Source organism: Babylonia areolata, chromosome 34 (genome assembly GCF_041734735.1).
Source record: "Babylonia areolata isolate BAREFJ2019XMU chromosome 34, ASM4173473v1, whole genome shotgun sequence".
NCBI lineage: Eukaryota > Metazoa > Mollusca > Gastropoda > Neogastropoda > Buccinidae > Babylonia > Babylonia areolata.
In genome coordinates this window covers 9,227,520-9,248,909 of record NC_134909.1, presented here as the reverse complement: position 1 = coordinate 9,248,909, position 21,390 = coordinate 9,227,520, and the positions used below count along the sequence as shown (strand labels likewise).

Here is a 21,390-nt window from a genome sequence, read left to right as displayed (position 1 = left end):
AAAGCCACTCCCACGGCCAGTCTGCATGGCCAGCTGGCTGTGCACTCACCGGAATATATTGGGGTTAACACTCAAAATCTTGCAGTGTTTCCTGTTTTGTCTTGATTAATTATTTGTACATTTAGGTATATAATGGCGTTGTTTTCTTTTTCTCTCTTCCCCTCCCTTCTCTGTCTCAGTCTCTCTCTGTCCCTGTGCCCTGGGCACATCTGATGTGTACACTGTGTAGGACAGGTGTGTTAGTACATGGTGCCCTGGGCACATCTGATGTGTACACTGTGTAGGACAGGTGTGTTAGTACATGGTGCCCTGGGCACATCTGATGCACATGTACGCATTGTGTAGAACAGGTGTAGGAGTACATGGTGCCCTGGGCACATCTATTGTACACACTGTGTAATAATGATATTAATAATAGTAATTCATAACTTTTCTATGGGGCGTTATCCAGTACTAATGCTGCTCAAAGCGCCTCACATCGTCAAGCCAGATAAGAACATAACATAAAACATTACAACAGCTCAATCCAATGCATTCACAGAATAAAAAAACAATCGAGGCAAGGCCTTCAAGACTCACTTGTGATAAATTACATCCCCTAGTATTCATTACAGAGTAATTTCCCTTTTTTACTCTCTGCACCAAAACGTTTGGAAAATAAATAAAAATTCCATGCTTTGCAAAAGAAGTTCCTGTTTGAACAAAAAATGATAATAATGACTCCTCTTGTTGTGTCAGAATAACAGGTCAAAGTGCCAAGTTTAGAGAATACAAAAAATATAAATATAACAGTAAATGCAGTTTGCATATAATTAGGCTTCTTTTTTATATTTTTTTGTACCCATCCCAGAGGTGCAATATTGTTTTAAACAAGATGACTGGAAAGAACTGAATTTTTCCTATTTTTATGCCAAATTTGGTGTCAACTAACAAAGTATTTGCAGAGAAAATGTCGATGTTAAAGTTTTCCATGGACACACAGACACGCGGACACACACACACACACACACACACACACACACACACACACAGACAACCGAACACCGGATTAAAACATAGACTCACTTTGTTTACACAAGTGAGTCAAAAAGCATGATCCACCAAACAATAAAAATATCAAGTAAATAATGCTTAGATTAAAAAGAAATAATTCCTTAAAACACACATTTTTAGACACACACATACATGCGTAGGACAGGTGTGTAAGTACATGGTGCCCTGGGCACATCTGGTGTGTACACTGTGTGACAGGTGTGTAAGTACATGGTGTCCTGGGCACATCTGGTGTGTACACATTGTGTAGGACAGGTGTGTGAGTACATGGTGCCCTGGGTACATCTGGTGTGTACACACTGTGTAGGACAGGTGTGTTAGTACATGGTGCCCTGGGCACATCTGGTGTGTACACACTGTGTAGGACAGGTGTGTTAGTACATGGTGCCCTGGGCACATCTGGTGTGTACACATTGTGTAGGACAGGTGTGTTAGTACATGGTGCCCTGGGCACATCTGGTGTGTACACACTGGGTAGGACAGATGTGAATGTACATGTAGTCCAGGACAGATACAAAAATGGTCAAAATGTCTGCAACAAAACCGTTCTTTTCACGATTAAATAGAATAAATCATACTGATCACGCTGATATAAACTTGACCGCTGTAGGTGGGCGGGAACATGATTAGATTTTGATTTTTAATAATTATTTCTCACACATTTGGCCATGAGAGAGCGCCTTACAAAGATCCGCAAGGCATGAGCAAGCCATGGTTACGCAAGCGCGGTATAAGGGGTCGCCAGAGGAAAGCGTTTAGCGCGGTACAGTACTTGTGGCTGACTGCTGCCGTGCTGATGTTGTCCTATACCTCCGTTAGTAGGTCACCGCGGCTGATGACAGATACCGTACAGAAAATAAGAGAACTCTTTGGGGTCAAAAGGAAACAAAATTTTTAATTTCACCTATTATAATATACTAAATTGGTAGAAAACGCAAGTTTGCTTTTATGAATTTTTTAGTTTCTTACCAGTCCTGACATTTCATAAAGAATGAAATCGGTATTATACCGACTGCAAAGGTGAATTTACGAAGGCAGCACGGGATCATTTAGTTCGCAGGAACAATTATGCTGACATTTTACGCAATGCACAACTTGGAAATACTTCATGCTCTGCTTATTAACGTGTAGTATATGAATATCTCAACACGTGTTAACCAGGTTTGTTTCAATGAACATTGTCGGAGCACTGTCCAGACAATTAATTCAGAAAACATGGAAGGCAGATGATGGCAAAATCGACCAATATCATGTCTTGATGTAAAAAGAACGGTATGAAATATATATTTTTCTTTGGAAATGAAGCGGTATTTGCAAATGTGACTCACGAACCCTGGCGCAGTAGACACGTCGGTTTAGCATGGGAAAGAAAATGTATCTGGCTGGAGTATGAAGGTGGCAAAATGAAGTGCATCAGATAGTCATGAAGAGCAAAGACAGCTTGGAAAATGAAAATGGGTCAGTCTCCAGAACTTTGTTGGAAATCGGGGTCTCTCAGTCTGATTCAGTATAAACATGTGTTTACAATGGTTATTCAAATGTTTCACATGTTATCAGGATTGCAATTCATTAGAGAAATGTCTGCAACAATTTTGTGAGAATATGGTTTGTTCTTGTGTCTTAAATGTGTTGAAAATTATTAAAAACATCCAAAAATTCGGCGCCATTTTGTGACATGGCAATGTGTCTAAACATGAAGTGGTCAGAAACAAATAAGTACAAACCTGATTAAAATCCAGTACATACAGACCTGATCTATATTCATTCGTTGTGATAATAAAACATTGATCATCAGTAAAAATGGTACATCAAGTTTGAAATATTACGCAAAAAACCCCGCATGACAGACGTGAACAACCCGTTCCTCTTGACGTATTTTTATTCATTCAAAGGCAAGCACATTCATGAATACACTACACGTTCTTTACTTGCAACAGGTGGTCAACACGTCTACCTTCTGCAGCACATACACTCATTTTCTGAAGAAAAAAAAGTCTATTCAACTATTTAAATGCAATTGACGTCACATATTAATTTTCAGTTCCGCTTTTCTGTCTTACTTCTGTGCATGTAAACGACCCAATAAAAAATATACATGTAAACAAAATTAGAACTGTTTGCACATAAATCATGCGGATTCATCGCGGAAAAGCGTAAATCGGTTTGACAAATACCCTTCAATCATGTGTGTTTGAACGCAGATTCAGAGAATGTGTTGTTTCCGACAGCGTGTGAGATGTACTTATATTACACGGAAATCTCCGATATGTTCATTCGCACCCCGTGGTTGCTATATTAAAAAAGAAAAAAAGAAAAAACAACAACAACAAAACTGTGTATGTTAATTTCGTCGTTGTTATGGTTTGTTTGTACATTTATCTCTGATCCGATTAAGTTTAGACACAATCACTGTTTCTGCCGCATGGCGCGGCGCGGTAATATACGGATACTGGCGTAAGATTTCGAACCAAGTCAAGACATAATGTTCAATTTTGCCATCATCTGCCCTCCATACTTTCCCAGTTTATTGTCTGGACAGAGCGCCGATAATGTTCATTGAAACCGAACCGGGTTAACACATATTTAGATATTTATATTCTACATGTTAATAAGCGGAGCATGGAGTATATCCAAGTTGTGCATTGTGTAAAATATCAACAAAATTGTACTTACGAACTAAATGATCCCGTGCTGCCTTCGTAAAATTCACCTTTGCAATCAGTATAATACTGATTTCATTCTTAATGATATGTCATGAATGGTAGGAAACTGGAAAACATTCATAAAAGCGGATTTGCGTCTTCTACCACTTAAGAAAAAATACATGAAATTGAAAATGTTTGTTTCCTTTTGACCCGAAAGAGCTCTATTCCTAGATTGCTGTTCAGATTCAGTGACCTGCTCACAGATCAGCATCAGTGCGGCAGCAGTCAGTCACATGTACTGTACCGCGCTGAACGCTTTCCTCTGGCGACCCCTTATACAGCGCTTGCGTAACCTTCACCTGTGCTTGCCTTGCCACTCTTTGTAAGGCGCTCTTACACAGGCAGAAGTAATAAAAAAATATTCGATTCTGGACATTAAAAATCAAAATCTACCTATGTTCCCGCCCCCGTATAGTGGCCAACTTTATATCAGTGTGATCAGTATGATTTATTCTATTTTATCGTAAAAAGAACGGTTTTGTTGCAAACATTTTGACCTAACGCAAATTTTAATCTAAATTCCCTGGCCTAATGGTGCCCTGGGCACATCTGGTGTGTAACTGTGTAGGACAGGTGTGTAAGTGCATGATGCCCAGGGCATGTCTGGTGCACACATGACAATGTGACCACTATTCACATTTATCTGAGCCAAACAGAGCATTCTGTGGATGCATTGTTAATCTTACTGTTTGTCTGTGTGAATACATATTGTGTCCCATGTGAGACTCTGAGTGAATATAAGCCTGACACTTTTATGTATCAAAATCAAAACCATCTACATGCTACATGTAATCATGCTGCCATACTTTGTGAAATTAAATTTGCATTCATTGAGACCAGCTAAAGACATTCCACTTATTTCGGAAACAAAAGTGCTTGTGCAGTAATGGTAAATGTGTGCAGCAACAACCACCATTCAGACAAGAGGAAATATATCAGACACACACATGTGGATGGAACAGTTTACACCTGTCCCAAGAAAAATGTTGTCTGGCTGTTACTCTATACTCCTGCAGTGTAGAACAGTTTTCAGTTTGTGAGGACAGAGTGAAATGGTTATTTACACACCAAATTGCTTTCAACTTTCCAAGTAGTTTGCAACCATAACAATTCTGACTGCTCTCAGAATCAAATGATGCATATATATATATATATATATATATATATGTTTATATATATATATATATATATATATATATATGTGTGTGTGTGTGTGTGTGTGTGTGTGTGTGTGTGTGTGTGTTGTTGTTGTTGTTGTTGTTGCAGGAAGAAAGCAATGTTTTTCAGTCCGAATTAATTCATGCCTCTTAGTCTTACTGCTCTAGCATTTCCTTGTTGAAATATTAGTGGCCTTTAAACATGTGTTGATTATACAAATAAAACTACATTAAAAAAATATATATATGGATCCAGGTCCCACAATGCCATGTTTTAAGTCGAGTCTGTAGCATAGGCACCACCACTAAAGGTTTTGTGGGGAAAGATTTTGGGATGGGGGGAAGGGAGGGGGTGGGGGAGGGGGGAGAAAGAGAGAGAAAAATCAGGTCATCCGTCCAGCCTGACTCAAACCACAGACCTTATATCTTGATTGTCACTTCTGAGGTGGTTGTGTGGTCCTCATGGCCACAGCTGAAAAAAAAAATCATTGGCCCTGGACTAGCTAATTACCGTTGATTGACATTTGTTGTATCTTTAAATGATCCAGCTTATAGGTAATTAGCATCAGACCAGTTTAGTTTCCATGGTAACTGGTAAACAACCCATCAGACTGCACACACTGACAGCAGGACTCTTGTTGTCTTTGTTCTGTAGAGGTCTGTTTGGCCATGGTCACTGGATTCTATTGAATTTGAAGTCAGTCCCGTTCATTTTGGGGGGGCTGTGGTATTTCATTGGTGTACTTTGAACATGATATGATTGTGTGTGTGTGTGTGTGTGTGTGTGTGTGTGTGTGTGTGTGTGTGTGTGTGTGTGTGTGTACAAATGTGTATGTGTTACAGTTCACGCTGAGTTATCCACACCCACCCTCACAGTGACCACACCGGCCACAGGCTCTGGGTGGACAGTGAGGGGCAATGTGGACATTACAAGGATCTTCTCGTCAGCTGGACAGTACTCGTGTGTGTGGGAAGTGAAACGTCCAGGTGTAAGTTCTTGTGACAGTAGTCTGTACGTCATGCGGACAGTGCGTGTGGCTGACATATGACAAGGAGCAAACTGGAAAGTGATTTCAGAAATTCACACTCTAGAATTGTCAGGACCCCCCCCCCCCCCCCACACTTCCCCCCGCGCCCCCCCCCCGCCCCGCCTCCCCCACCCCACCCCCACCCCCCAAAAAAAACAAACAGAAGAACAAAATGAAAGAAGAAAAAAGGTGATGATGATCAGTGACGTTACAAGATAACCCCTGCGTACCTTCACAGTATGAACCCAGAGGACCAGGATTCAGTGTCACCATTTAAGATTTAAAAAAAGAATGTTGAATTTGATTAATAATTATTTTTGTCTGTTTTGACAAAAGTGTAACAGTGGGAAGTGGAGGAGATGTCACACTTGTGCTGAATATCCCTGACATCTGCTGACTCTGGGGTGTCTGCCACCTGTATGATGACCACAGCAGGTTGAAATACTGACAGACACTGTTTTGAGCTCATCAGTGAAACAGGTGTTGGCTGTGAAAGAAACTACTCACACTGAATTAGTGAACTACACTGTATACAGTTAAACAAAAACGCACAAAAAACAAAAAACAAACTACTATCTAACACACTGTACCTCTGTCTATTTGTGAATGTGTGTGTGTGTGTGTGTGTGTGTGTGTGTGTGTGTGTGTGTGTGTGTGTGTGTGTGTGTGTGTGTCCATATGTGTTTGAATGTGAGCATGTGTATGTGTGTGGGAAAGTGAGCATGTGTGATACATGAACACTGAGAAACGACATGATAAAACTGCATATATATATCTATTATATTATTTAGGAATTCTTACCCCCCAAAAATCATTACCATGACAGTACTGTAAGTATATATGTAAACTTTATGATGAGATCCTAATTGCATTATTGATTAGTATTAAAAGTAAATCTATGATTAAAACGCAAATGAAATGGTATCAAACTGGGCTGACATGTCTCAGTGCTGTTTATTTCAGAGCGGGTCGTACACACAGATCGTCAACAAAGCCCCCACCATTGATCCCCCTGCCAACACGACTGGTCACTGTGATTTCCCTGACAGAACATTGTCTGCTACTGCTGGTACTTACACCTACAGGGTGACTGTCTCTCCTGGTCAGACCGTGAAGACAGACAGCAGTGTGGTTGTGGGTACGTCTTTAAGCTTTTCAAACACACACACACACAGGCATGCACATTTTTTAAGGTGAACAGCTGAAACCATTTCTACCTCAAATCATTTACAAGTTCTGCGGTTCCATCTGTTTTGATCAGCAGTGTTTTCTTTATAGTGCTCTGGTAGATTATCAATGTGTGTCTGAAATCACATGAAGTTTAATTCAAACCCCAGTTGGCTCTATGTTGTCATTTATAATGGAGTTAGCAAATCAGTCAGGTTTATCATTTCTTGTGTTACTTTTTAAAGATATTAAGTAACACACAAACAGGTGTATGCACACACTTTGTGTCGGCTGGGCTATCAGCAGCATTATTTCATGCACACACACACACGCACGCACGCACGCACGCACGCACGAGCGCGCGCGCACTCACACACAGAGCAACATCACAGCATATCAAACCAGACACACATCCATGCACACAGACACTCACAGTCTCTCTCTTCTCTCAGACGCGCGAGCGCGCGCACCCCCCCCCCTCCACATCCCCCCCACACTCAAACACACACACACACTCTCACACACACACACACACACACACACACACACACACACACACACTCCTACACACACACATGCGCGCGCACACATGCGCGCACGCACACACACACGCGCGCACACATACACATACACACACACACACACTCTCCCCCACATACACACTCCCCCCCCCACACACACACACTCCCCCCTACACCCCACACATGCACACACACACACACACACACACACACACACACACACGCACACACAGACAGACAGACACACACACACACACACACACACACTCTCTCTCTCTTTCTCTCTCACACACACACACACTCCCCCCCCCCCCACACACACACTCCCACACATACACACACGCGCTCCCACACACACACACATGCACACACACACACACACACACTCGCACACACACATTGACACACAGACACAGACACAGACACACACACACACACACACACACATATGGAGCAGCATCACAGCATACCAAACACACACAGATAGCATCACAGTGTACCAAACCAGACACACTTTTTGTCTGTCTGTCTGTCACACACACACACACAAACACACACACACACACACACACAGAAGAAAAATCCACAGGGCAGGAGGTGTGTGTGTATGTATATGAGGTGTACTGCATTGTGTGTGTCAGAGACCCCAGCCACACCCAGCATCAGCTGCAGTCCCACTGGCTACGTGTCGGAGGGCGGAGAACTGACATGTACATGTAGCGGTGACGTGGGTCGGCCAGCAGGACGGTTACAGTTGTTCAGGGAATCCACCAATACCTTCACACACGGCCAGTTCGGTGGCAACACTCTGCAAGAGAAGCTGACAGTCAGCAAAGCTGACAATGGTAAAAAAGTTCGTTGTGACGTCGACTGGATCACAGACATCACTGGAGCAGACTTCACTATTCAAGTGGCATGTAAGATTTTTATTTTATTGTATTTCTTTGTATTGTTTTAATTTGTTTGTGAATAATGAGTCACACACATGAGTGCATCATGCATGCACAGTGCTGCTTAAAGTTCAGCTTGAACTGTTTGATATACATCAAGTTACAGTGTCAAGGAGTGTTAGAGCATGCGGACTGGTCCATATACGCTGCACCACATCTGCTGTTAGAAAAAAAGAGGGGGAAAAAAAAAGAGCAGATGCCCGACCTTCGTATAAACCCAACATGGTGATCAGGTCTTGAGAGTCTGCCCTAGGTTTGTGTAATCAATAGGTTAACATAAAATGAAATGAAATATTTATATTAAGAAAAAAATCAGATAAGTGAATGCATAAGAATGTAGTTCAGTGAAAGTTACGCAGAAGGCAAATTATCAAGGGAAAAAAAACAAACATTAAAAAAAAAGAAAAAAAAAGAAAAAGAAAACACACACACACACACACACACACACACACACACACACACACACACACACACACGAGAACACACATACACGAGCACGCGCGCGCATGCACATTATAAAGGAAAGCTTCTTCATTTTTCCACTGTGAAAAAAATACTAGAATTGAAAGAATGAGGGACATTGTAATAAATAATGAAAACAGACTGATAACCAGACAAGAAATCAAGGAAAGGACTGGTACTTACCACAGAAACACAGTTTGAATATAACACATTATTAAACGGAATATCAGACAAACAATGGATAGAATTTGGAAGGTTATAATGTGCTAAATGATAATATTGAAATAGATTGAAATAGTGACTCAGTCAAATAATGTATTATTTATTACAAGAATGGAAACCTAAATACAAAGCAGCCATACTGAAAAACAAAGTCCACAGATAAACCTCCAAACCATGCACACATTTTTAAAATGCATTAAATAAAAAAAAAGATTGAGAGTGAGTGGGAGAGAATGACAGATACACACACAAAACAAAAAGCAACATACATCAGTGCACTAAAAATATTTTTAAAAAACTAAATATCCCAGAGAAATGTAATCTGTTTTATGATCACTAATGATCACAAAAGAATTTTCAGAGACGTGTACATGTATGTGTGTATGTGTGTGTGTGTGTGTGTGTGTGTGTGTGTGTGTGTGTGTGTGTGTGTGTGTGTGTGATATCTCCCACTCCCATGTTTGTTTTTTCTCAAGCTAATGAAGAAAGTCCAATATGCAGCCCTACAAAACACAGCCAAAAAAGAAAAAAAAAGTTCTGTGGTTTGGTGTGAAGCTGAGGCCTATAAAGAAAAGCCTGCTGATTGACAATTGAAAGTTCAGATTTGATTAACTATATTTTGTGATGATTCCACAAGCAATGAGGTTGCATGAAACTACTGGTCAGTATTGATGGATTATGGAGTAAAATAGTGAACTTGTCATAACCAAAGATACTACAGTACATATAAATTAAATGTTAGCTTTCTGCAAGAATGATAATTATGTTGATCCCTTGTCAGTACATGCTGTCCAATCAGAGACTGCAACAAGAAAATCATGTTTCACAGTTTGTTGAATTACTTACATTTGAAATTTTAGCATTGCAGTTCAGTGACAGAACTGGGAAAGACTTAAGAAAATTGGGTGAAACTGCATGTGCTCATATCATATGAAGGAAATACTGTTGAATTTTAATTTTTTTTAGAAACAAAGGCAGTTTATTTATGAAATGAAATAACAGGAATTGGTTTGACATGTTTTACTAATGTTAAGTAACATTGTCCAATCGGGCAACATCAGGTTGAAGTCAGGACAACATACAGTAATGTGTGTCCAGGAGCTATGACTACCTTAGCATTGACTGTGGCAGGTAATGGTAGATCAGCATTGTCAAATAAACATTACTGTTACATTGCCCCTACCTCTCTCTGTCTCTCTATGTCTCTCTCTGACCATTGTGAGTTACAACCATTGAAGTTATTCATCACAGTGTTTATTTTAATGAACAACTACATTACGTTGCTCCTCTCCCTGTCTGTCACTTGTAATTGAAGTTGTTGATGACTTTGTTTTTATATTAGTTCTTAAAGGTCATCTCATAGTTTTTTCTTTATTCTACAACAAATTTACATGGTGTTATATATATATATATATATATATATATATATATATATATATATATATATATATATATATATATATCTGATTGTGATCATTGAGTCTGACACATTGTCAGAAGACTGTTGATGACAGACAGACACAGAAGCAGCACCACCAACTACTGCTGTCATCACCACTGTCATGTCTGTGTCTACAGATGGCCCTACCCGTGCTGATCTGCCCGACCCTCCAGTGTATGAACTTCACCCCACACAGAGCAATAACCAGCCACTGACCTTGACCTGCAGTGCTGTGGGGGTCAATCCTGGCGCCACCTACAGCTGGAGCAGAAGTCAGTGTGGTAGTACCACAGGGAGCACGTGCAGCTTTGTCCCCACACAGGGAGATAATGGTGGTGACATTTCCTGCACTGCTGTCAACACCATCACCAATGTGAGGAAAACGTCTGACACACGGACACTGAGGATTCACTGTGAGTGGTTTGATGCGTGCTGTCATTCAATCATGTGGAACGTTGTGTGTGTGTGTGTGTGTGTGTGTGTGTGTGTGCGTGTGTGTGTGTGTGTGTGTGTGTGTGTGTGTGTGTGTGATGCGTGCATGCATATGTGTGAGTGTGTGTGTGGGGGTGTGTGAGTGTATGTGTGTGTGTTGATGTAGGTGAAATGTATGTGTAAAAGTTCAGATAAGATGAGAAAAGAATGAATTTATTATCTCAAATTAGATGAATTGGAGTGTGTGTATGGGGCGTTGTGGGGTTAAGTGTGTGTGTGTGGTGACGGTAATTGGTAACCCATTGTCAAGCTGATCAATGTGAGCAACACAGTGTTGTTCTTCTTGTTTTTAATCTTTTATAATGCTCAGTCATGGCATTGTCATCAGTGTGTATGTGTGGTAATGGTGCATTTTCATGAACATCAGCTATTTTCTTTCAGTTGATCAAACATGATTTTTTAAGACCACGCATTATTCATTGTCATCTTCTGTTCAAAGAAAACTATTTCTGACATATTATGACATGATTGAATCTGTGATGTGCTGGCCTGCCTGACACTGAAGGCCTTACTTCCAGTGTGTGTACACAGTGTCAGAAAATGGTGACATTTTCTGTTCACACCATATGTGAACGGTGTTTTAGCCACGGAGTTAATGTGATTTCATAAGTCTCTTTAGTTTACTTCTTTTGTTGAAGATAGTCTTCAGATGAACAAATGCAAGGGGAGACCAGTTTATTGTTATCAGATGAAGTAATGTCACCTTCTCAACCCCCCCCCCTCTCTCTCTCTCTCTCTTTCACACACTCTGTCTTCCCCTTCCCCTCCCCTCTCCATATTGCAGACCCACCCTCGTCACCACCAGTGATCACTGGCTATAGTGGAGGAGTTCTTTATGCCGGAAACGCCCAGAGCATGACTTGCACAGTGCAAGGCGGGAACCCTGCTGTGTCGTCAGTGACCTTCACCTGTGATGGTGGAGGTCAGCAGGTCAATGGGGGCAACAGTACCAGCAAGACCATCCAGGTGACAGCATCACGTGACAACAACGGCAGGCAGTGCACTTGTGGCGCCAACTGGGAAAACAAGAATCCACCATGGTACACACAGACAGCTTCTGTCACTCTTCAGGTGTACTGTGAGTGAAGTCTTTTTTTTTTCTAATGTTTTTATTAATATTAATATTATTATAAAGTTATTAAGGATTATCAAATAATGACATCCCTTTGCTTGATTATAAATAATAATAATAATAATTTAATTACTAATTTACTTACGTTTCTTTTATGACTTCCACTTCAGCTTTACATAAAACATGCATGGGTTGATAATGGTGGTGTTGAATTAATCAGTCAGTCAACCATCAGGACACAGTTAACAGAACAAATGTCTTTGACATTTGTAAGGAAACTTACAGGAAGAATACAGGAATGCAGGCTGGACATATGATGTGTGTGTGAGTGTGTGTGTGTGTGTGTGTGTGTGTGTGTGTGTGTGTGTGTGTGTTTCAGGATTTCCAGTTAAAATATCCAACCTGTCATATATTTTTTGTCAGCTTACTGTGGAACTGGTTACTTTATCTGTGAGACTAGAAGTTTTTTGTTGCAGTCATTTTCTGCTTTTTTTTCCTGTCTTTTCAATAGTGTTGATACTGGTTCTGAACAGTGTTGCTTGGACACTTCCTTTATCTGAGTATCACCAATATCTTAAGTGAATTGTATCAGTTGGGTGTGGAAGCATGTATCATGTTTGCACACGTTTTTGTGTACATGTGTGTGTGTGTTTGTGTTGTGTGTGTGTGTGTGTGTGTGTGTGTGTGTGTGTGTGTGTGTGTGTGTTGTGTGTGTGTGTGTGTGTGTGTGTGTGTGTGTGTGTGTGTGTGTGTGTGTGTATGTTTGTGTGTTGTGTGTGTGTGTGTTCGTTCTTTAGTTTAACGTCTTTTCACTGTAGTTATTAGACGAGGGAAGGAAAATTACTGTGTACGCATACGAGTAAGTGAAAGTTGTGTGTGTGTGTGTGTGTGTGTGTGTGTGTGTGTGTGTGTGTGTGTGTGTGTGTGTGTGTGTGTGTGTGTGTTTCCAGATTTCCAGCTGAAATAACCAACCTGTCTGCTCACTCAATATCCGCATGTTCGCTATAAATTCACTTTTTTGTCAGCATACTGTGGAACTGGTCACTGTATCTGTGAGACTAGAAGTTTTTTTTTTAGCTGCAGTCATTTTCTTCTCTCTTTTTTTTCTTTCTCCAGTAGTGTTGATACTGGTTCTGAACTGTGTTGCTTGTACACCTTCCTTAGCTGAGTATCACCAGTATCTCAGTTTGAGTGAATTTATATCAGTAAAAATGTGTGAACAAGCAGATGTGTGTGTGTGTGGCCAGCAATTACATTTTAAGAAAGGAAAGCACCAGTCTGACAGAGCAAACCCTCCTGGTGTCTTTCAGATGCTCCAGTGACACCAACCATAGAGTACAGGCAGCAGAAGTACCCCTTCCTGGCAGGGGAATCCCCTACCTTATACTGCACCTTACCCAGTGGAGCTGACTCTGGAAATCCACCAGCATCCTTGACCTTTAAAGGTCAGACAGGCAGTGCAGGTCAACGTGAGGTCAGTGTGACCCTGCCAGAGCTGACCAGTGCAGACAACGGACGGCGTGTGATGTGTCAAGCTAACAATGCCTTTACCACGCACAGTAACACTCCAGTCAAACAGTACTGGACCCTAGTGGTATACTGTAAGTCACAGAGTGTTGTGCTGTCTGAACGTGTATTGTTGAGAGAAAACAATGAACAGGGAAAATCTGTTTTTGACTTTGTTACCTGGTAACACAGGACAGACAAGGGGAGAGGGGATAGGAAAATGGGGGTGGGGAAATAGAGCAGAGGGCAAGTGAGGGAGATGGAGAGTGTCACAGATATTTTGTTTTTATTTTATAATTATACTAATACATAGGTCATAGTCAATCTTAAAGGGATGCTAAAGCACATATTTCAGATGTCTTTTAAGTGACATTGATATGATTTCTGACAAAAAATAAAGGAGAGAGGGAGAGAGATGGGGAGGGGGGGGGGGGGTATTGAGAAGCAGAGATAGAGGACGGAAGGGGGAGGATGGGAGATACAGGGGGTGGGGTGGAAAGAAAAAGATCAAGAGACAGGTATTCTCAAACATGGACACACACACACACACACACACACACACACACGCACACACACACAGATCAAATGAGTTCAAGGTAAGCACAGACAAAATAAGATGAATTTGTGTTCCGTATAACCTGCTCTGTATGAAAATAGCCAGGTGGTCACTTGAAAGGCTGACCCATTTGCTATTTTACGGAAAGTCTCTTTGTGTAATAAACCCCAATTTAATTATCTGTTAGTGTATGTGTTTACTGATCAGAGTAAAAGGAAAGAATATAGGAAAAATTAAAGGAAGTTTTTTTTTCTTTGTACGTTGAATATTGAAACAGTGTTATAATTGTTCACACGTTTCTCCCCCTCTCACAGACATCTCACAGACCATCACAGCCCTTCCTGCCAACACCTGCATGATGACGTCACCTGACAGTAACACCTGTCAAGTGAAGGAAGGACAGCGAGTTCACGTCAGTTGTTCTGCTGACAGCAACCCTTCCCCACCAACTGTTACCTGGCAACAGGGCTCAGGTTCCAGTCTTGACTTCACAGCTGATCGTTTCCTGCCACTGACATATGTGTGTGACGCCAGGTCATCCTCCTCTGGTTCTGGTGACCGTCTGCCTCTGAGAAGGAACATCACACTGACGGTGCTGACCATCTGTGAGTTTGGTTGACATGTCTGTCTGTGTGTCATGAAGTAACTAACTGATCATTTGATATACCAGACCTCATCCTGTTAGAACTGACAAGATCCAGACCTGTGTAAACTGAACTGACGTCATGCAACAATTGACCATTTCTATTTGTTAACAGCATTTTTATGCCTCGAGTGATATTTCAAAATCTAATGTACCAGTATTTGATAAGTGAGATCTATTAATAACAGATTCCCCGAGGTTCAAACATGCTCTGATTACAGTCAGTGACTTCAGGAGTGTGCACATTTCTGGTCACCGTCACTTAAGGAGAAGACGACATCATGATCAAAATGTACATAGTAAGAAAACATGTCGGGTATGCCGTTCCTAATTTTCTCAAAAGAACTGGACTTGTTTGGGGTGATTATTGTGTGGATCGCACCTAAAAATGGAACACAGATAATATTTTGACTGGTTGTTTACTCTCAACATGACCAACTGTATTGCTGATCAAACAAATAAATGAGCACATCAAGATCATAGCAACACAACAGGGCTCCTGGTACACACTTCTGCTGGATGTTCAGAAGAGTCCAGGGATGCCTTTAATGTGTGCCAAGTGAACTTTAGGATGAACCTTCCAACATGATCTTGATGCTGTGGTTGAGCAGTCGAGTAAAACAAAATGTGAGGGAAGTGTTTATTTCCCTCGGAAAAACAAGGACGATAAGATAAATGAGTAAGAATCACACGTGAGCAGTGAATGCTGTGCCTCTTGTGTTGCTGTTGTTGCTGCTGCTCCACTTCCTCCTCCTCCTCGTGATCCTCCTCGTGATCCTCCTCCTCATGATCCTCCTCCTCCTCATGATCCTCCTTATGATCCTCCTCCTCCTCATGATCCTCCTCATGATCCTCCTCCTCATGATCCTCCTCCTCATGATCCTCCTCATGATCCTCCTTATGATCCTCCTCCTCCTCCTCCTCATGATCCTCCTCCTCATGATTCTCCTTATGATCCTCCTCCTCCTCCTCATGATCCTCCTCACGATCCTCCTCATGATCCTCCTCCTCCTCCTCATGATCCTCCTCCTCATGATCCTCCTCCTCATAATCCTCCTCCTTCTCCTCATGATCCTCCTCCTCCTCATGATCCTCCTCATGATCCTCCTCCTCATGATCCTCCTTATGATCCTCCTCCTCCTCCTCATGATCCTCCTCACGATCCTCCTCCTCCTCATGATCCTCCTCCTCCTCCTCATGATCCTCCTCCTCATGATCCTCCTCATGATCCTCCTCCTCCTCCTTATGATCCTCCTCCTCCTCCTCATGATTCTCCTCACGATCCTCCTCCTCCTCCTGATCCTCCTCCACCTCATGATCCTCCTCCTCCTCCTCCTCATGATCCTCCTCCTCCTCATGATCCTCCTCATGATCCTTCTCCTCATGATCCTCCTCATGATCCTTCTCCTCATGATCCTCCTCTTGATCCACCTCCTCCTCATGATCCTCCTCCTCTTCTTCTTCCTCCCCCCCCACCTTCTGTCTCCCATGATGTCATATGGACACACACCACAGTGTGTGTATGTGTACAGTGCAGTGCCCCGTGTAACGGTGGTGTGTTTCAGTCCCAGTGAGGTCAGTCCAGCTGACACTCAACACACAGACCATGCTGCTGGAGGTAGCAGAGAGCCAGTCCACTGACGTCATCTTTGAGTGCACTGCTGACTTTGCCAGACCTTCTCCTCACTTGGTCTTGGTACGTGCTGAACTCAACTTTCCTAGGAGAAAGACCTGTTAGACAGACCCATGAAAACTGTGTGGATCAGCAATGGAAGTGTTTGATTCCACAGGTGGGATGTAAATGGGTGCATATAGTTGAAGCTGTTTAACATTGCTACTGAACGTGGTAATGCTGGTTAGAGAGAGAGAGAGAGAGAGAGAGAGAGAGAGAGAGAGAGAGAGAGAGAGTTGAAACTTGAAACTGTTTATCGTCATTGCCTACAAAAAGGTCTTTTGACGAGGTTTGGGGGTTAACATTTGTTTCAATGCCAACTGATCATATATCCCATAATGATCAAATAAATTATCAACACTGAAGATAAATAAAGATTAGCAGCACTCTTACAACACAATAATTATGAAAGAAATGAAACAAACAATCAAACAAGAAACAATAAAACATACATGAAATACTTCGTGTTTTGACCATCCATTCGCACGTTATTTCTTGTAGTTTGTACTTTCCTTTAAGAACAATTCAGCATCAACATCAACCAGAGTTAACTACCTTCAAATTCATTGTTTTAATTATTGAGAGAGAGAGAGAGAGAGAGAGAGAGAGAGAGAGAGAGAGAGAGAGAGAGCACAACTTGTGTATAATCTTATTCATTCAGGTGGGTTTGAAATGAAAAGGAAACCAAATTCAGTGTGGTGATTCAGAGTTTGGCAGGGACGTCTCTTGTTGAAAACGTGTATCTCAAAACTAGTTTGAGCATTGATGACAAGTTTTGAAACTTGCAACCCACTCCTACTCCACCCCCCCCCCCCTCATCCTACACCCCACCCCCTTCAATCTTCACTGTGTCTGTTTTTTGTGTTGTTTTGTTTTGCTTTTGTTTTTCAGTTTACAGAGTTATTTAATCAGATATTCAAGTATGAAAGATGAATAATTTTCATCACACACACACACACATGCACGCACACACACACACGAAAAAGAAAACATACAAGAGAGAGAGAGAGAGAGAGAGAGAGAGAGAGAGAGAGAGAGAGAGAGAGAGAATTCTGTTTTCCTTTGACAGTCTGACGATCAAGGGAGAGAAGTGGCCAGGTTAACGGGCGGGAGCACTGACGTCACAGGACAGCAGTCAGTGCTGACACACACTATGAGAAACGTGCGGTGTGAGAACAGTGCCGTTTACACCTGTACAGCTGATAACGGTGTGGGCAGACCTGTTTACTCCACTGCTACACTCAGAGTTCTGTGTGAGTAGGAATGCTCTCTTCCTTGGTTCTGTGTGTCTGACAACAGACTGTTGTGCAAGTAGGGGTATTTCATCTCTGTGTGTCTGACAACAGACTGTTGTGCAAGTAGGGGTATTTCATCTCTGTGTGTCTGACAACAGACTGCTGTGCAAGTAGGGGTATTTCATCTCTGTGTATCTGACAACAGACTGCTGTGCAAGTAGGGGTATTTCATCTCTGTGTATCTGACAACAGACTGCTGTGCAAGTAGGGGTATTTCATCTCTGTGTGTCTGACAACAAACTGCTGTGCAAGTAGGGGTATTTCATCTCTGTTTTTCTGACGACAGACTACTGTGCAAGTAGGGGTATTTCATCTCTGTGTGTCTGACAACAAACTGCTGTGCAAGTAGGGGTATTTCATCTCTGTGTATCTGACGACAGACTACTGTGCAAGTAGGGGTATTTCATCTCTGTGTGTCTGACAACAGACTACTGTGCAAGTAGGGGTATTTCATCTCTGTGTGTCTGACAACAGACTGCTGTGCAAGTAGGGGTATTTCATCTCTGTGTGTCTGACAACAGACTGCTGTGCAAGTAGGGGTATTACATCTCTGTGTGTCTGACAACAGACTGCTGTGCAAGTAGGGGTATTTCATCTCTGTGTGTCTGACAACAGACTGCTGTGCAAGTAGGGGTATTTCATCTCTGTGTGTCTGACAACAGACTGCTGTGCATGTAGGGGTATTTCATCTCTGTGTGTCTGACGACAGATTACTGTACAAGTAGAGGTATTTCATCTCTGTGTGTCTGACAACAGACTGCTGTGCAAGTAGGGGTATTTCATCTCTGTGTGTCTGACAACAGAGTGTTGTGCAAGTAGGGGTATTTCATCTCTGTGTGTCTGACAGTAGACTGCTGTGCAAGTAGGGGTATTTCATCTTCCTGCAATCTTCACGTGTCGTGTTGGCTGTCATACGGAGAGACGCCATGAGTGGCTTTAAACTTGGGAGATACTTCAGATTTCATGGAGCAGGTACTGCCTGCCTTGAGCTGTAAGCCTCCAGGCAATGAAATGCTGCCTCAATACTCAGTCATCAGTTGTTTGCAAAGAAAAAAGAAATATGTCTTTTATGAAAATACCATGCAGCATCAAACTCTGTCAAATTTTGGCAAATCCTGGTATTGTATCTTTCAGTTTCATACCTCCGTGAAAGTTTGATTTAAAAACATTCAGAAGTGTGTGTGTGTGTATCATTATACCTGCAGCTTTGAACATACAGCTTAGCAGAACATGTTTGTCCTTGTAACGGGACACAGCAGCATCTGCAAGAAGGGTTATTAAACGAAGACTCTGACTGAAGACCATGGCTGGACTGTAATGCTTTTCAGGAATTGGGACTGTCACCATGAGGTAGTTTTATGAATAATGATTCTGTCTTCACACACACACACACACACACACACACACACACACACACACACACACACACACACATCTATCTATCTATCTATCTATCTATCTATATATTATATGGCAACCAGGTGGACTCCGAATCCCGAGTGACAGTTTTGACTTCCAAGAAGACGGAGTTCCAGTGCTGGACGGCAGCAAAGGACAAGGAGAACTTCACTTCCAGATCCTGACCACAGCCACTCCTCACACTGCCAGCTTCCTCTACCTGGGGTCTGACGACACAGGCCCGGGGAGTCAACCCACACCTGGACTCCTCAGGTGAGAAGGATAAAACCGGTGCTGTTCTTTGCTAGGGGGGTGGATGGGATTGAGGGTCTTCAACTTACTTTTCTTTTCCCAGCAATTTCCAGCTTAATCTACACGTCAAAGAAAATAATTCACACACACACACACACACACACACACACACACACACACACACACACACACACACACACACACACACACACACACACAGAGTTAGTTTCATCAGTGCATGTATTTCCAAGGTGTCTGTGTTTCATTGTGTCTCTGTCACCAGTGTCTCCCTGCTTTTGGATTCCAGTGTTTCTGGTTGTCTGTGGGACTGGATTGAGTGTGCAATATGTGTTTCTGATGATCTTTGTGTCTGGATGTCTGTGTTTCTGAGCGTCTTTGTGTATGGTGCGTCTTTGTGTATGGTTATCTGTGTTTTTGATTGTGTGTCTGAATGTCCGTGTTTCTGATTATCTTTGTGTCTGGATGTCTGTGTCTGATTATCTTTGTGTCTGGATGTCTGTGTCTGATTATCTTTGTGTCTGGATGTCTGTGTTTCTGAGCGTCTTTGTGTATGGTTATCTGTGTTTTTGATTGTCTCTGTGTTTGGATGTCTGCATTTCTGATTATCTCTGTGGTTTGATGTCTTTGTTTCTGATAATCTTTGTGTTGGGGTGTATGTGTTTGTTATTATTGTTGTGTTTGGATGTCTTTGTTTCTGATTGTCTCTGTGTTTGGATGTCTTTGTTTCTGATTGTCTCTGTGTTTAGATGTCTGCATTTCTGATAATCTTTGTGTTGGGGTGTATGTGTTTGTTATTATTGTTGTGTTTGGATGTCTTTGTTTCTGATTGTCTCTGTGTTTGGATGTCTGCATTTCTGATAATCTTTGTGTTGGGGTGTATGTGTTTCTGATTGTTGTGTTTGGATGTCTTTGTTTCTGTCTCTGTGTTTGGATGTCTTTGTTTCTGATAATCTTTGTGTTGGGGTGTTTGTGTTTCTTATCATTGCTGTGTTTGGATGTCTTTGTTTCTAATTATCTTTGTGTTTGAATGTCTGTTTATCTGATTCATCTTCTCCCTCATTGAAATCAGCGGCAGCAGGAATGTAGCTGCAGCAGTAGTAGTAGTAGTAGTAGTAGTAGTAGTAGCACTAGCAGTAGCATTCACGGTGGTGGTAGCGATGGCAGGAACAGCAGTAATAGTTTATCAGTTGGTTTACTTGAATTCACACGCAACTTATGATCGTTATCATTACAGTGTCACCTGTAGCCAACCAAGCGTGGCATACAAATCCAGTTGTCTTCTCAGAGCGTCCAACGTGACACAGGACTGGACTGGTCTATACAACGTCACCATGGAAACAGAGAACCAGGCTGTCTTCTTCATCTTCCGTCTTCAGATGCAAAGTGAGAGAGAGAGAGAGAGAGAGAGAGAGAGAGAGAGAGAGAGGTGGAGAAAGAGAGAGAGAGAGGGGTGGAGAGAGAGAGGGGGGTGGGGGGGGGAAGTGGGGGGTGGGGGATGCAGCAATGTTATTGTTTTGGCCATATCACCCGTTACAACTGATAAAGCGTGAACAGTTAGTTATAGTACACTATGGACATGATCAACAATGCCAAACAAATCTTTAGAAACAAAAACAAAACAAAAATCAAGAAAAAAGGAAAAATTTCAACATCGGTTCACATTATAGCAACTACATCTGTGTCATGCATGTCTGACTGCAGTCTGATTACTACATATGTGTAATGCATGTCTCACTGTAGTCTGACTACTACACCTGTATGTAGTCTGACAGCTACA

At 42.0% G+C, this 21,390-nt stretch overlaps 2 protein-coding genes across 2 annotated transcripts in view; both read left to right on the top strand.

Annotated features, from left to right (window-relative positions):
- Window positions 1-21,390, top strand: part of LOC143277613 (uncharacterized) — a 236,577-nt gene that overhangs the window by 85,488 nt on the left and 129,699 nt on the right. The gene's annotated exons all lie outside the window — the stretch shown is intronic.
- The window catches only part of LOC143277317 (uncharacterized), a 41,810-nt gene that overhangs the window by 2,881 nt on the left and 17,539 nt on the right, over window positions 1-21,390 (top strand). The window contains exons 3-13 of the mRNA XM_076582098.1: window positions 5,759-5,904; window positions 6,907-7,081; window positions 8,273-8,548; window positions 10,844-11,119; window positions 11,983-12,276; window positions 13,581-13,871; window positions 14,647-14,937; window positions 16,541-16,671; window positions 17,717-17,900; window positions 19,424-19,613; window positions 20,848-20,996. Coding sequence (XP_076438213.1) covers window positions 5,759-5,904; window positions 6,907-7,081; window positions 8,273-8,548; window positions 10,844-11,119; window positions 11,983-12,276; window positions 13,581-13,871; window positions 14,647-14,937; window positions 16,541-16,671; window positions 17,717-17,900; window positions 19,424-19,613; window positions 20,848-20,996 — 2,403 coding nt within the window. The remainder of the gene's footprint in view (window positions 1-5,758; window positions 5,905-6,906; window positions 7,082-8,272; window positions 8,549-10,843; window positions 11,120-11,982; window positions 12,277-13,580; window positions 13,872-14,646; window positions 14,938-16,540; window positions 16,672-17,716; window positions 17,901-19,423; window positions 19,614-20,847; window positions 20,997-21,390) is intronic.